Here is a 16,812-nt window from a genome sequence, read left to right on the forward strand (position 1 = left end):
TTGTAAATGTACTCAGTGTTGCTTTTCCACTCAAGTCTGTTGTCCAGCTGAACTCCAAGGTACTTGTATTCCTCCACCACCTCCACCTCCTCTCCCATGATGGAAACACTTCTATGTGTGTTCTTGTTCCTCCTGAAGTCAACAATCATCTCCTTTGTTTTCTTGGTATTCAAGATGAGATGATTGTCACCGCACCATTTCACAATCTGACCGACCAGTTCTCTGTACTCTGCTTCTTGTCCATCACTGATACACCCAACAACTGCTGAGTCATCAGAGTATTTCTGCAGATGACAGAACTCAGAGTTGTACTGGAAGTCTGAGGTGTACAGCGTGAATAGAAATGGTGAAAGTACAGTCCCTTGTGGTGTTCCAGTGCAGCTGACCACCATCTCAGACACACAACCTTTCAGTCTCACAAACTGTGGTCTGTTTGTGAGGTAGTCGTAAATCCAGGTGGTTGTGGAGGGATCCACCTGGAATTTCTGCAGCTTCTCACACAGCAGAGCAGGCTGAATCATATTAAAAGCACTTGAGAAATCAAAGAACATGACCATATACAAGAATATAAACCTAGCAGAGCTCTTAGATCCAAAGACTCTGGTCAACTAGTCCAAACCAAAATCCAGACTAAACATGGAGAAGCAGCATTTAGCTGTTATGCTGCAAACAAATGGAACAAACTGCCAGTGGAGATTAAACTTTCACCAAATGTAGACATTTTTAAATCCAGGTTAAAAACATTTCTTTTCTCATGCGTCTATGCATGAAATCTGCACAGTAACTTTTTTAACTTATCTTGCTTTTAATCATTTTAATGTAATTTATTATTTTATTGTGATTTTACTATTTCTAAATATCTGTAACGTCTTTGTTTTATGTAAAGCACTTTGAATTGTCCTGTACATGAAATGTGCTATACAAATAAACTGCCTTGCCTTGCCTTGCTTACACTACCATGTCTGTAGAAAGTTTAGTAAAAACTATAACTATTTCAGGTGTTTGAAAAGATGTTAAATTCACTCTAAGTTCACATCCTACAATCATGAAGTTCTCAGTAAGCGGTTAAAACAGAATAATAGAACAATATTATCCCAAAAATGAGAAATAGATTATCAAAAAATGAATAATCAGTTAAGACTGAAAGGATACACATACAGTACACACACACACACACACACACACACACACACACACACACACACACACACACACACACACACACACACACACAAAACCAATGATCATGCCTGCAATATGATTGACAGAGCTTCTCACAAACAGTAAATTTTCCTTTTTATTTCATTATAGTTGACTTGTGATTTACAGTTAAGTGTAACTTGTAGAACTGAACAGTAGAGGGCTGTGTTCATTGCTGACAGAGTGATGTTTGGGCTTGGATTGCTGTTTGTGTGGTATGTATGTATCAAGATCATTAAACTACACCGACTGCTGGTCTCCCGCAGCAGCACACGTCAGAGGAAGAGAGGATCAAGTCAGCACACAAGCAGAAACCTAACCTGATGAGAAAAAAACAGGCTAATCAGCATTTTTTTTTGTTAAATGTTTTGTTGTGAGGCATTCCTTTGTGAAAAGAAACACTTGGATGTTTGTTTTGTGTGGTGTACTGAAAATATTAGAGGCAGTTATGTTGAGAGAGTAATACAGCTTCTTCAACCCATGATGCTGACTGTGTATAAAACTTACAGCAGAGAGATTCTGCAATATCATTATAAAGAGTAGTTTATGATTCTTATTATTTTACCATGACAAATTCAATAGTTTTGCTGTGGTTATGTTGGCAGGTAAAACATTGTTTGGATGGTTTTCATAAGTCTTTAGGAACTTGATGACATTAAAACCGAGCTCCAGAATGAGGAAGACAGGAGATTTTAGTTTGTTCATGGCATGGTTGTTGGTGGACAGACTGGTTAGAGATGATAGAAAGGAAACAGTAACTCAGAGAACTAGTTCCAAACAACATATGCAGAATAGCATATCTGAACACACAACACATCCAACCTTGAAGCAGATGCGCTACAGCAGCAGAAGACCACATCAGACAGACTCCGTTTCAGCTCCACATTCAGATATTAGGGTCAGAATTTGGTGGAAACAACATGAAAGCATGGATCCATCCTGCCTTATATAAACGGTTCAGGCTGCTGGTGGTGTAGTGATGTGGGGATATTTTCTTGGCACACTTTGGGCCCTTTAGTACCAGCATGACATGGTTTAACCAGCACAGCCTACCTGAGTATTGTTGCTGACCATGTCCATGTCACGGACTCTGTGTCATGGACTCTGGGCTCTAGTGTCTGCCCTTTTTGTTAGTTTCCTCCTTTCCCCTATGTATGTTTGTGGGCGTGGTTGTTTCTTCAGACAGATTCCTATGGTGCAGCTGCCATTCATCAAATCATCACGGCTACCAGTCATCTACTTATCCACCAGCAGAGTATTTAGACCACATCCTTCCTTCACTTGACACCAGAGCATTGAGCTACCAACACTTGGTATCTGGTCTCTTGTATTTGAGAAATTCCGTCTTGCTCGTGTTTCCTGGTTTTAAATCTGCATTGTCTTCCAGAGAATCCTGTTTAAGCCTTCAAGAGCCACGCCTGTTTAACTCTGCCCCTACAGACCGAGGATCCACTGTCTGCCTGCTCACTGTTTCTACCAGCTCACAAGACATTTTTAGTCGTCAAATAAGTATTTTTTGTTCTCAGTTCTAGAACTCTGTCTACTCCTTGGGTCCACCATCTTGCCCTTGTGACAGTCCATTTTTTTTTAACTCTCCAGCTGCTTTCTTGAAAATGACGATGAGTTCACTGAACTCCAACGGCCTCCACAGTCACCAGATCTCCATCCAATAGAGCAGCTTTGGGATGTGGTGGAACGGGAGATTCTCATCGTGGATGCAGCCGACAAACCTGCAGCAACTGTGTGATGCTGTCATGTCAATATGGAGAAAACCTCTGAGGAATGTTTCCAGTACTTTGTTGAATTAATGCAGTTCTGAAGGCAAAAGGGCATCCAACCTGATACTAGCAAGGTGGACTTTATTTATTTATTTGTTTATTTATTTATTTTAATATAACTTGTCCTGTCCAGCATGATGGTCTGGCTGCTGTTATGCCAACCAAATTTGCTTTGCCAAGGGGAGCTTTATGCACAAGGCTCCTCTCGTTAATTTTTTTGTTTTGTTTTTTTTTTTTCATTTCACTTATTTATAATTAATTATGGAATTTATGTAATCTTGCTGGACCTGACCGGAGGGGGCAGAAAAAAGGGAGAATAACAAAGAGAAGTAAAAAGGAGGTTATAAAAAAGGAAGAGGAGACAAAGACAGAAGCAAATACGCTTCAATCCAACCTAACACCAGACAGCTGCTACACCTGTACAGATAACACAACAGATAATTTCCTACAGCTTTTATAGGTAAACTAAGCTGACAATGAGTTCTTAAAAACATAACCAAGTCAGCAACAGGTTTCACAACAACAACCAAAGTAACAGAAACCCACACACAAACAATAAACATAAACAAAAGTAGCTCTTAGTGTTTAAACCCACTTGATAACGCAGTTACTGTCAGCATGCAAGCCAATTATACTGTACATTATAATACATATATTATAACCCCCCCCCAAAAAAAAAATCTGATAATTCATAAATATAAATAAAACTTATTTTAAATTATTCTCTTTCTTACATTCAATAATTCATTAATCAGCTGAACCTGCAGGGGGCTCCTGGAGCTGTTTTTATTCATGACTTCATGACTTCATAACTTCATAACTTCCCTGAAAGAAGTGAGGAAAAAGGAAATAGATAGAAAACTCGTCAAGCAGCCAATACCAGTATATTAGCCTGTTAAGGAACTAATGAAAACAGCTGTCCAACGGCTGTCTCTCAGAGATTATGACTGATCTGTGGACAGAGTGAGAGCGAGAGACTGAGAGAGAGAGAGAGAGAGAGAGAGAGAGAGAGAGAGAGCGTCCACTGAGCGTCTTGGTGTGAGGCGCATCTTAGCTCTGCAGAGACCACACACAAGAAGTCTTCTCCATTTGGTCCACCTGGAGATTTCTTAACATAATTTCAGAAATGGTTAAGGAAGTCTCAATGTAGTCAGACAAGTTGTGTTTCAGGACAAAGTTCACACAACACTGAGGTGAGTTCCTTCCATACAGCAGTTTTTTTTGGTTAATATACTACTATTTATTTTCCACCCATGTGTTTAGCGGGGAAACGTTATTAAAACATTTTATGGTCGCATCTTAGAGCCAGATTGGAAGCACTTTGTAGCATTGTTTAGCTGTGTGTCATTACATATAGCTTAAGCCAACTAATCTGGATTACAGTCAGTACCTCCTGTTGATAACAGCCACTATCTGCTGTCCGCATGTTGTAGGCTTGTGTTAACATGAGAACGGTAGGGAGTGTTTAAAAAGGGGAAAAGTGTTATTATCTCTGTTAATGTACACATAGTTTCATGTAATAAGCAATTTCTTATGCTATATTTGTCTTACTTGTCTTTTAATTATATTTTCAGTTAGTTAATCTTAAATTTAATGAGACTGTTCATTTAGAGCCATTAATGGACCAAAATATGAACTTAACTGACTTCAGCTAAAGTGGAGAAACAAATATAATATTTAGCTCAGATGTCATGAGTTAGGCAAAGGCAAATTTCAGATACTTTGAAACCTTTTTATTTGCTCCAGTTTAGCAAATAGTGTTGTGGTTAAAATGAGCCAGTAATGCTGATGTGACTCAAGCTTATGTGAACTAAGTTTTTGCTGCTAGTGTGTAAATAATATACACACTAATCCCAGTGTAATCTCAGTGTTTTATTATCTAGTCATCCACTTATTTTAGCAGCTCTGATTGTATCGTACATTGTCATCACATCTGTCACGCAGATGCTAACAGATATGATGTTATTATAGTTTTCACACAGTCAACAGCTTGTTGTGTGAGCTGTAACCGAAACAAGACAAAGAAATAAATGTCTGCTGCATGTTTTTAATCTGTTGTAGGACGATCTGTGCAGGCTGTTGGATGAGCTGAAGAGAGCTGCAGAAAACTAACGAGTGAACACCAGCTTTATCTCAGGATAAAAGAAACACTACTGGAGACTGTGTTGGGTGAGAAGGACTGAACCATGCAGGGGTGCGTGGTTGGTACCAGGCTGCGCTATTGGCTGACCCTGGTCTCTGGGATGTTGGAGTGCCTGTGCTTTGCTGGTGTGGTGTTCGGTTATGCTTCCCTAGTGTTTGTGCTGAAGGATGACGGATACTTCAGTGACCTGTGTGTTAGCAGCCCATCAGACAACAACAGCACTCTGCCTGGGACAGGTGAGCATCTCTAGAGTCATTGAGAGTGATGAGGTTTTTTTCAAGGGTCCCTGCTGGTTGAACTCTAGATTTTTAACTTGATGTTCTTTTTAAAAAGTCAACATGAATTAAGTTTAAAACTTCAGAGTAGAAGATGGAAGACATTTTCACAAAGCACAAGGAATCATATCTTTAAACTGCAGCAAGTAAACAAAGATATCAGACCAGAAATCACCAAAATATATATCCTTTCAACCCAATTTGATTTTTATAGCATTAAAAAATAATAACTTTGGGGCAGTTTACATGGAGAAGACAACCATTTCCAATTGTTTGATCATACAAGCAAAAGCAGAGAAATACTACAAGGATACAAGAACATTTTATTTCTGTTCTGCCATATAACATGATCAATAAATAAAAAATAACTCAGGTAATGGTGCATACTATAACAAATACAAAAAAATAACTAACCAAAAGATAAAGTTAAAAAATAAATAATAAACTAAAAGATACAATACTTAAAATTAGGGATGCACTGATACCAGCATCAAGCATCAGTTCGATATATGCGTGTAGTACAGGTACTTAGTATTTATAGAAGTGTTCCTATATTACACAACCTGATACCAGTGTGGAAAAACAAGGGCTGTCAAAATTAATGTGTTAATGCAAAGAGATTATTGGTGATTTTCATCATCGGATGTTCAGAAACAAAATAATCACTAATGCTATTATAAAAATCCGAATTTGGCATTATATTGGGAAGAAAAGCTGGTTTTGGGCATATAAATACATTGTCACAGCTGTGAACAAATTTCACTAAAAAAACACTTTATCTTCTTTATTTATGAGGATTCTGACCATTTCTGGCAGCGAAATGACCCATGTGATATATCACACAATTTACCATGCAGTTATTCTGGTCCAATCTCCTCACCAGTGAACTGTAATGAGATTTATTAGTGTTCATATCAAATCAAACTTTATTTATATAGTGCTTTCACATACCAGGAGGTACCCAGTACCTTGACATCCCAAGAATATAACTGTACTCAGTATCGGCAAGTACTCAAATGTAAGTACTTGTATTTGTACTCGACTGGTATCAGTGCATTCCTACTTCAAATCCATTACATACATTTCAGATACACATACTCAAAATTCTCAGTGCAGTGTGTGCTGGTATAGGTTCATAGCAGGGTTACAGCTCATTTATCATCTTACTGTAGGGAGTAATTGGAAACATTTGGACCATGACACAATTTTTTTATTTGATTTTTTATATATATATATATTCACAGTGTTGAATTTCTTTTTTGGTGGTTCAAATATAATTGAAAAGAAAAGTGTCAAGTTGTCTCTCGAACAGATGTAAGCTTTTCCTTTAGATTTTTATTTCTTTATCAGTCAAGCATATAAAAACTCAGCATCTGGTTAAAACAGGGCTTTCAGTGGAACAAAGGAGATAACAGGAGCATGATGCATGAGCAAACTATCGATTTAGTACATTCAGAGAAAACTAAGGAACACTGGTCAGCTCTTGAAAGAGAGCTGGACATTCAGGAAGTAACGAGGGAGGGAGATAAAAGGGTGTTTTTGCATGGTAAACAAACACAACCTCATCATAAGATCCAAGCAAATGAAGAATTTAACTTAACATTATTTAAGTCTACTTTAAAGATAAAGCTTTACCACAAGTTGCATTCAATGTATGACTGAGTCTCAAAAACAGTTTGGGCAGATTACACTTTATCAGTAATGCCTTAGAAGCTAATAAATAAATAAATAAATAAATAAATAAATAAAAAGCCAGAAAAGTTCTGAAACACTGTTCTACAAAGATGCAACCTATTCCAAAATTAAAAAAGAAAAAACAAATACATAGAATACTCAATGGCTCATGATCCAAAACATCCATCAATGATAAATCACATGATGACCTGTTATCATGTGATTGACTCAGAGCTTCCAGTAGCTCTGAGCCACTATTGTTTGTTAATAATGTGACTGAAAACAGAACCAGGGGGTGAATTCTGAAGTCCAGAGATAAAAGTGATTAAACATTGCTTTACAGCACATTTGGACAATGACACGAAACATTCAGTGGCACCAATGAAACATGGAATATCCAACATAATGACCCTATGATGAGCTGCTGACACATCTAGAGTGTACTCTGCCTCTCACATGATCGCCTTGAGTCGGTCACCCACAAACAAATGATAACTACATGCAGCTCCTCCAAGTTTCTGGCAAAACCAAAGAAAGGAGACCAGTTCTTTGAAGTCACTGGATTCCAGATATTAGTCAGTGCCTCCAAAGAGTTTCTGACAAGTATGAAAAATAACTTTTTCTTTTTGCTTAATTTAATTTATCTTTTTTTGTTTGGCCACATTATAATAAAATAGAACAAAGTAAAGTTCTTTAAAGCAGCACTACTGAACGTTTACACTTTGGTGCCCCCTAATGAAGGTTAATTCAGAATCTGTCTTGCATCTTGTCTCTTCTCTTAACTCCCTCCAACCAGTAAAGCAGGAATCACAACTCCGGTCCTCGAAGGTCAGTGTCCTGCAGGAAATGTTTCTCTACTCCAAAACCTGATTCAAATAAAATGGATCTCCAGCAGCTTGTTGTCAAGTTCTCCACAAGTCTGTCAATGACTCATTCATCTGAATCGGGTGTGGTGCTGCAGGGACACATCCAATACCTGCAGGATACCTGCCTTCGAGGACTGGAGTTGGAGATCCCTGCAGTAAAGGCTAACCTGATACTGACTCTTGCTGTGTCACTTTCTCTCTTTCTTTTCCTCACTTCCTCTGATAAAGTTCTCTTGTGTTTCATTTGCTGAATTAGCCATGGTGTGCCTTCAAAACGGCTAGTGTGTTGATATCCAATTGCTGGTTTGTGATGTGATGCCGTAAAGCAAAACTTTAACATGGTTGGAACAAGAAGTTGTGAAGTGCAGTTTCTCAGCCTCTGGATACTGCAGGTCAGCAATGACTGTAATGTACATAATGAATGTCAGCGTGCCATCAAAACAAGACCGAAGCACAACGTTTTAAGAATGGAAACTTATGTAGTATGGCTTTAATATTTAAACTCTGGATCTAAATACCTGTAAATTGAAGCTGAGATTTTGTATTTTAAGCCCTTATTCATTATACAGCTTTGGTTAATGGCAAATGAAAAAGTATACCTTTCTTGGAAAGTTGGAGAGATATTTAACTTAAGCAGTAAATAACTGACAACTGAATAGTCAGAGTGCAAAACTGAAAACATAAAAACATTCAAAAACCTTCATTAACTGTGTGGTGTCACCAAAATGCCTTTATAAATATAAATAAATCCAAAATATTTCCATGTGTAAGCTTGTTCCAGTTTGCGCAGCTTGTCATAATGTCTATGTGTTTGTCTTTCTCTTTCTAATAGACTGTCGGGGCCAAGATGAGCAGTTTTCTCTGGTCTTCACAATCGCCTCTTTCCTGAACAACTTCCTGAGTCTGGTCAATGGCTACCTGTTTGACCGGTTTGGCACAGTGGTGACCAGGCTGCTGGGAATGTGAGTTCATGTCACCTTTCCTTCTCTCTATTTAGGCTGCAGTCTGAGGCCGTAAAAGCTTTGATTTCCAACTAATTAAAAGTCAAAATTTAACAGTCAAATTAAATGATTTAGTACAAAAACCTAAATGTATATTTCAGTTATTTCCACCGTTTACAGTTAGGGTGGGAGGAAGGGTCAGTGAAGATTAAACTGATAAAAACAGGGAGTTCCTTACAGAGGCAGAGAGATTACACACCGCCTCATATGACCACTTTTTTTTATTTAGACAAGGCAAGTTTATTTGTAGAGCACAATTCAATGACAGGGTGATTCAAAATGCTTTACAGAATACAAGAAACATAATTTAACATTAAAAACAAAAGAAAGAGGACAAAGAGAGAACAGTGGATAAAATAATATTAAAACATTATCAAGTTTCAAATAAAACCTATTGAAATGCAGCAGAGAACAGGTTTAAACTGGATTTAAATAAACTGATCTGAGGCTTTCTGGGAGTTTGTTCCAGACATGTGGAGCATAGAAGCTGAATGCAGCTTCTCCATGTCTGGTTCTGACTCTGGGAACTGATAAGAAACTGGATCCAGATGACCTGAGGGCTCTGGCAGGTTCATACTGGGTTAAGAGGTCACTGATGTATTTTGGTCCTAAACCATTCAGAGCTTTATAGACCAGCAGCAGAACTTTAAAATCTATTCTCTGACGAACAGGCCATGTAAAGACCTCAGAGGTGGACAGATGTGGTCCACTTTTTTGTTCTTTGTGAGGACTCGAGCAGCAGAGCTCTGAATAAGCTGCAGGTGTCTAATTGATTTTTTAGGTAGAACCTCTAAAAACACTGTTAAAATAATCAAGCCGACTAAAGATGAAAGCTGGACTAGTTTTTACAGGTCCTGCTGAGACATCAGATCTTTTACCTTTGATATATTCTTAAGGTACGGAAGTGTGGAGCTGTCACCTAAATAAAAAAAACAAACACCTTATCATGGTATACCGTGATAAATGTTATTGTAAGAACATGAATGAAAGCAGCCGGTACCGTAGCAGATGTTGTGACCTATATTGTAGCAAAATACATTTTATGCAAAATATTCTCATCAAGCAGAAATATTTCAGTTATTTTTGTTAATGATTGATTGTCCTACACTGGTTTATTGTTGTACACACCGAAATGTGAGACAGCTATGAGCAATGTGCGTCACCTGCATGCGCACAGTGAGAGCGTGTGCGTCTGAGTTGCCATAAAGTGTGCACTGCTTTTAGTTAATAACATGAACCAGTGATTACGCCTATGGCTGAAAATAGAAATGAAAATTATAATGGCTATATGCACCGCTGGGACTGGGAGAAATAAGTTGCAGACACAAAGACGTGGTCCTGTCTGAGTGCAACGTCAGCATTATCAGTGTCCTCCAAGCTTCACCAAACCTGTCCAATCCTGTACAGCTTAATCCCATTTGGTAAATTAGGCATTTCTCTGGCCATAGCATGCACAGTTTCCCCATACAACAACGAATGTGGTCCATGTTTTTACAATAAACTTATCACGTTATAACGTGATATGGTCCCAGTTTTCTTTTTATTTGGGTGACAGCTCCACACTTCCGTATTAAGGTGATAGTAGGCTGACTTCGTGTTTCCCTTAATGTGTTTTTTAAAGTTTAGGTCTGAGTCCATCAATACACCCAGATTTCTGGCCTGATAGGTGTTTTTATAAACTTTACAGAAATTAATTTTAGCTTTAATTCAGTCACAGCATGAACAGAGAAACTGCTTTGACATGAAACTTTCCAACTATTAAAATACAGACATGCTGTTAGAAAGCATCTAATAGAAATTAAAGTGTCCTCCTTATTCTGGCATTACATTTATGAACTTATGCTTGTTCTCTAATCTTTTTCCTCCACAAGACTGTTAGGAATAAAGATTTAGAGAACTTTTCTGTTTTACATTAACATTTTAAGTTACTTATTCATTGCAGTACACTTGAATGCATCTTTTTAGATTAGGTGACAGAACAAGTGAAGAAACCCAACCATGAACCAGACAAGACTAACTCTGCTTAAAGCCATGAAACAAGTAATCAAGGAAATACCAGCTTTCATATTTATAGAATATTTCCAGCTGATTCAACTAAAGGTTGGATTAGAAGCAAATTTATATTGCACCTTCCAAATACAAGTTTTTAACAAACTGCTTTGTAATAAAAACAGAAAGGTTAGACGACTAAAAACAGTAGAAATAGAACTTAAATTATAAGAAAAGTTCAAAGTAAAAAATAAAATAAAATATGAACATGATTCAAAATCAACTCTAATAAAAAGTAGATAGATAGATAGACAGCCAGCCAGACAGACAGACAGACAGACAGACAGACAGACAGACAGACAGACAGACAGACAGACAGACAGACAGATAGATAGATAGATAGATAGATAGATAGATAGATAGATAGATAGATAGATAGATAGATAGATAGATAGATAGATAGATAGATAGATAGATAGATAGATAGATAGATAGATAGATAGATAGATAGATATTGATGTTTGTCCTCTAAGTAATCTTTCTCCCTGCAGAGCTTTGTACACCACTGGAACGCTTCTTGTGGCCTTCTCTAGTGCAGGTAGGTGCACACATATAAAACCGATACAATCACTTCAGCTGAAGTTTACAAAGAAATTAGCAGGATTTACATTTACCGAACACTTTATCTGGTACACCTGTTCAATAGTTTATCACAAATAGCCCATTGGACTATCATAGGAACGTGGCATGGCTGTTAGTCTGAGTAGTTCAGAAAATGCTGATCTACTGGGTTTTTCATACACAACCATCTCTAGAGTTTACAGAGAATAGTCTGAAGAAGAGAAAAAATCCAGTGAGCCACAGTGGTTTGGATGAAAATGTTTTGTTTATGGCAGAGGTCAGAGGAGAATGGGCAGACTGGTTGAAGATGTTAGAAAGACAACGAGAAGCCAAACAAGCACTGGTTCCAAACAACATATGCAGAATAGCATCTCTGAATACACAACATGTCCAACCTTGAAGCAGATGTGCTACTGCAGCAGAAGACCACATCAGACAGTCTCCATTTTAGCTCCACAATTTAATGGTAGGGTCAGAATTTGGTGGAAACAACCTGAAAGCATGGATCCATCCTGCCTTATATAAACGGTTCAGGCTGCTGGTGGGGTAATGATGTGGGGAATATTTTTGACACACTATGGCCCCCTTAGTACCAACATGACATGGTTTAACCACCACGGCCTACCTGAGTATTGTTGCTGACCATGTCCATCTCTTTATGACCACAGTGGAGCATCTTCTGACATCTACTTCCAGCAGGATAATGCACCATGTCACAAAGCTCTGTTAACTCAATTCTTAAAGTGGAAGCTTGAGACCAAAGTAGTAAAGTGGACCTGATAGTGAGAATAAACTGGCAATAACAATATTATGCTGATTTATCTGTGAATTGTTATAGCTTACTAAAATATGTAGCCATTTTTGTTATTATTTAATAACTACAAATTCAAAGACACAATTTCAACTCAAAGGTATTATTTTAAACTTTGTTTTGAACTGTTTGGTAGCACTTTCAGTGATGCTTTTCCCAGCCTTATCCTGCATCACTGTGGGAGGAATTCTGCTCCTTATCACTAACATGCAGGTAAATACTCCAGACTCTTTCTCTATGATTATTTTAGCATTTAAAAAAAATTTATTTGATATATACGTCAAACAGAAATATGGTTTTGTAGGTTTATAGAAACAAATAAATTCTGTTGTGGTTTTGTGTGTTGGGAAGGTGGGGAACCTGTTTGCTGCTCATCGCTCCACCATCATCACACTCTACAACGGAGCCTTCGACTCTTCATCAGCTGTGTTCCTCATCATCAAGGTAAAGCACTGACAGAATATAATGATATCATTCTAACTTAATGCTTTCTTATGGCTTTGATCGTACTGACACCCCCACCAACCTACTGTTAATAACCTACAGAAATGTTTGTCAGAGTATAATTTTATTACAGCCTATTACAAAAATGTCAAGAATGTCTATATTTCTTTATAACTGTGGCCTAAAATATCATCACATTTGAACACGTCTTAAATGTAGATGTAAAAAGAAAATCAACTAATGTATTTATTTCATAATAAAAAATAAGATAGCGTATTTGTGAGTGGAAAAGGTATATAATCCTCTGCGATATAATGTTAATATATGGGTGACATTAGAGTTAAATGTTTTCCCTGATGTGAGTAGGCTTCTACTTTATTAATTTGTCATGTCTCAGGAGCACTGTTATCCTCTCTAGAAGCAACTGACCTGACCTGAGCTCAACACCTGCTGCTGCATTTTCTCTTACATTGATTGATGTTCATGTTTATAAGTCCACCATCTGTCCAAGATCAGGAGAGCCACAACTCCCCTAAACAAAGTTTTTTGTCAGAAGTCAGAGCGTTGTTTTATGAACAAAAGTTTGGAGACACCAAAACCCTGCATCACATCTTTAGAAATGATTTCCCAACTGTAAAACATGATGGGGGTAGCATCATGATATGGACCTTGTTTGCTGCTTTTGGGTTTGGGCTGCTTAACATAATCAATGGATCACAACCACAACATTAATCTGTGAACTGGTTAATAAATAATACAGCAAATGTTCAAAACAGTCAAAATTGACCTTAAATGTTGCGGAATGACCCGGGTGAGGAATTCACCAACATTTATTTATCCCACTTCTATTCAGGTTCTGTATGAACAGGGAATTTCTCTTCGTTCTTCCTTCCTCGTGTTGTCCCTGTGCAGCATTATTCACGTGGTGAGGACTTTCCTGCTCATGCCAAAAACCCACATCCCCTACCCTCTGCCTCAGCACTACACCTATGGGTGAGAATATTACATAACCCTGAGGTTATTCAGATCATCTTCATGGATGAGACATAACAGTTTTTCTGATGCTCAGGATGGACTGTGGAAAGGCCAACACTTACAATGTGGAGCAGGCTGAGAGGACGAGGGATGCTGCAATGACAACTTCACAGGAGTTCACTGGGAAAGAAAATACAACACAAGAAGACGGGACACAGACCGAAGACACGGGAAAAGGTTCTTATTACCACCATCACCTTAAAATTGAAGCTTGGCAGCTTCTGGGGGGTTGAATTTGATTGATTCATTAACACTCAAATCATTACATCTGTTCTTTTTTTAAATGTGGAGAAAAGAATAGTGAAAATAGATCTTGTAATAATTAAAATCTGATTGTGATTTGATGTCTATTTTTAATCTTGAGCTTTTTATTTCCGCTTTACATGCTAATAACAAAATGAAAAGTCATAACAAGGTGTAATATAAATATATGTGTTCAGTAATGAGTTTCCAGAGCTGTGTCTTCTCCTGGTTCTTCCTGTGGCATCTGCTGTGGTTGTCCATAATGCAGCTGAGACACTACCTCTTCATCGGCACTCTGAACCCCATGCTGAGCCGGCTGGCTAACAACAACCCCAACCTCGGTAACCTTCCCCGCATTTTCTCCTGCTCTTCTCATTCACCTTTTCATCTTCTTGTATAATCATCACCATCTGACCATAACTCAGCTTTTAAATCTTCCGTCCGCCACACAACATCTCCTTCAGTGAGTCAGTACACCAATGCTTTTGCCATGACCCAACTGTGTGGAGTCCTGTGCGCTCCCTGGAACGGACTCATCCTGGACAGACACAAGGGAAAGCCTCGAGCTGCTGGTAAGTCCCTGATGTTGCAGCTGTAATTTTATGCACAACCACAACAGCTTTCCTCACTTCTTCTCCTCCTGATGTAGGAGAATCGGAGCAGGAGGTGGACCTGCGCTCCTCCTGCTTGTCTCTGTTCTTGACATCCCTGCAGTGCCTCCTCTTCTCCTTATGCGCCTCCATTCCTGTCCTCCCACTGCAGTACATCACCTTCGTCCTGCAAGTCCTCAATCGGTCCTTCCTCTACGGGGGGAACGCAGCTTTCATTAGCATCGCGTGAGTGGCTGGCACACACACCCATACTATTAAGAAGGTGGAAGTCAAGTTAATGATTTAAGTAGTTTTTAGGTAATATGTCCACCCTCATTTGCTTTATACTCTTTTCCACATTTGACAAGTAAATACAGCACTTTTGATTAACTGATAAATTATGATCTGGTTGCAGTGTTGTGGCAAACAAATATGCTTTACCAAGGGGGACTTAATGGATATAAAGTGAATGAGGTTTTGACTCCCTTTAACACTTAAGTCTTACCCTTTATTTTTTCAATTTGGTTGTTATTACTGAATTATATGTTAATGCTGGACCTGACAGGGTGAGAGAGTGAGGAAGAGAAATGAGACAAAGATAAAAAAAAAAAAAGATAGAATGCATCAGTAACATCTATACAACCAGAACTGAAAACTACACAACCTGCTACACTCTTAAAGGAACTTAACCACAAAACATCTAATGGACTCTGTAAGAAAAGGCAGAGAATTATCAGGAGCACCTACAAGAAGACAAACTGGGAAAACATGACCATCATCAACACCAGCAACAAGTACATGGAAACATAACTGTAACTCTCATTAAAGTTTGTTTAGGGAACTAAAAGAGTGATGACAGTGTTGAAGTCGGACCAGGTTTCTAGTGTTTCTTGAGTTTATTCAGGACAAAGCAACAGAATATCCTGGCTGCTGCTGGTGCAAATATTTTGACCTTTATTTTTCCGTCCAGTCCCATGGTTTTAAAAAACTCAGTAAAAAAGAGAAGATGCAAAAATTTATAAGATTAAATACATCTTTATTAACAGCAGAATCTTTTATCAAGCATGAACTGTAACCCAACATTTTTAATTTTGTCTTAGTTTTCCAGCCCGCCACTTTGGGAAGCTGTATGGCCTGGTGATGTCTCTGTCTGCTGTCTTCTCCCTGCTGCAGTACCCCTGTTTCGCCCTGGTTAAAGGACCTCTGAATGGAGATCCCTTCTATGTAAGCAACCAGTGGAGATTTGAATCTCTAAAAAATATGCATTGTGAAGCAAGGATGCAGGCAGAGGGAGTACAAATGAAATGTGGCATTTAATGCACTTATTTCTCTGTCTGATTATATATCTGTTCCAGGTGGACGTCTTCCTCACTGTCCTCACCCTGCTGGTGTTTATCCATCCTGTTTATGTCTTCATTCACTGCAAGAAACAAGCTTCCAGCAGGGAGAAAAACTCTCACACTGAAGAGGAATCCAAACTGGCTGAAGCAAAAATGTAAAGACTGTTAGTTTAGAAGTTTTATATCTTAGGTTGTAGAATATTTTTTAGTTTAAATCATTGTTTTTTATTTGAAAATAAAAACAATATTTTATTTAAAAAATGTGTTCATAATAAATTAACAGATTTTTCTTTTCTTTTCTTGGGGCGAATTATGAGTTTTTTCTCTTTTTTAATGTTGCATGTGTGCAAAGCGCCTTATACTGCTATACCACTGATGGCCACTAGGCCCCAAATTCCATAGACATCCATTCAAAAGTTAAATTTTGCCCATAAAATTTACTTTTGGTCTTTAGAGTTTAATTGAATACATTATATCATTTTAATCCATGTACTGAAAAAAAAAGAGATAAAATAAGGTGACACTTGAGTCCAAGACAAAATTCTCTATGGCACCAATATATTCTGTATTATTAGGTTTTAAGTGTCCCTCACCAGCTCCACCCTGTACAAACATATTTCCCTACTAAAGTTTTGGGTAGTTTATCTAATCTCTACAAATATATTTAATACAATTACAGTGATTCATGATTAAATTCATATCAAGTTTCTGAATAGCAGGTCTTTCCATGTTTGTTCTTTTCTAAAGTTACCATGATGATGACGTAATAATGCGTCAATAGTCCTGAACAAACTAATTCCTT

The 16,812-nt window shown here is 37.9% G+C and overlaps 1 protein-coding gene across 1 annotated transcript; it reads left to right on the top strand.

The window, feature by feature from the left end:
- The first annotated feature begins 3,866 nt into the window (after positions 1-3,866).
- Positions 3,867-16,317, top strand: slc43a3a (solute carrier family 43 member 3a). Its single transcript, XM_041983292.1, has 13 exons — positions 3,867-4,171; positions 5,040-5,357; positions 8,769-8,898; positions 11,478-11,524; positions 12,495-12,571; positions 12,710-12,802; positions 13,656-13,795; positions 13,872-14,014; positions 14,278-14,421; positions 14,545-14,652; positions 14,730-14,916; positions 15,771-15,894; positions 16,026-16,317. The coding sequence occupies exons 2-13, from the start codon at positions 5,165-5,167 to the stop codon at positions 16,167-16,169; spliced, it is 1,530 nt and encodes a 509-aa protein (XP_041839226.1). The 5' UTR covers positions 3,867-4,171; positions 5,040-5,164; the 3' UTR covers positions 16,170-16,317.
- Positions 16,318-16,812: the final 495 nt, after the last annotated feature.

This window comes from Melanotaenia boesemani, chromosome 4, assembly GCF_017639745.1.
Source record: "Melanotaenia boesemani isolate fMelBoe1 chromosome 4, fMelBoe1.pri, whole genome shotgun sequence".
Lineage (NCBI taxonomy): Eukaryota > Metazoa > Chordata > Actinopteri > Atheriniformes > Melanotaeniidae > Melanotaenia > Melanotaenia boesemani.

What these genes read in the sequence shown, in the direction of transcription:
- slc43a3a (XM_041983292.1), top strand. Translation starts at nt 5,165, where the DNA reads ATGCAGGGGTGCGTGGTTGGTACCAGGCTGCGCTATTGGCTGACCCTG. An exon ending in CCTCAGCACTACACCTATGG is followed by an intron (nt 13,796 to 13,871) that starts GTGAGAATATTA and finishes TCTGATGCTCAG; the next exon opens with GATGGACTGTGGAAAGGCCA. An exon ending in GCAGCTTTCATTAGCATCGC is followed by an intron (nt 14,917 to 15,770) that starts GTGAGTGGCTGG and finishes ATTTTGTCTTAG; the next exon opens with TTTTCCAGCCCGCCACTTTG.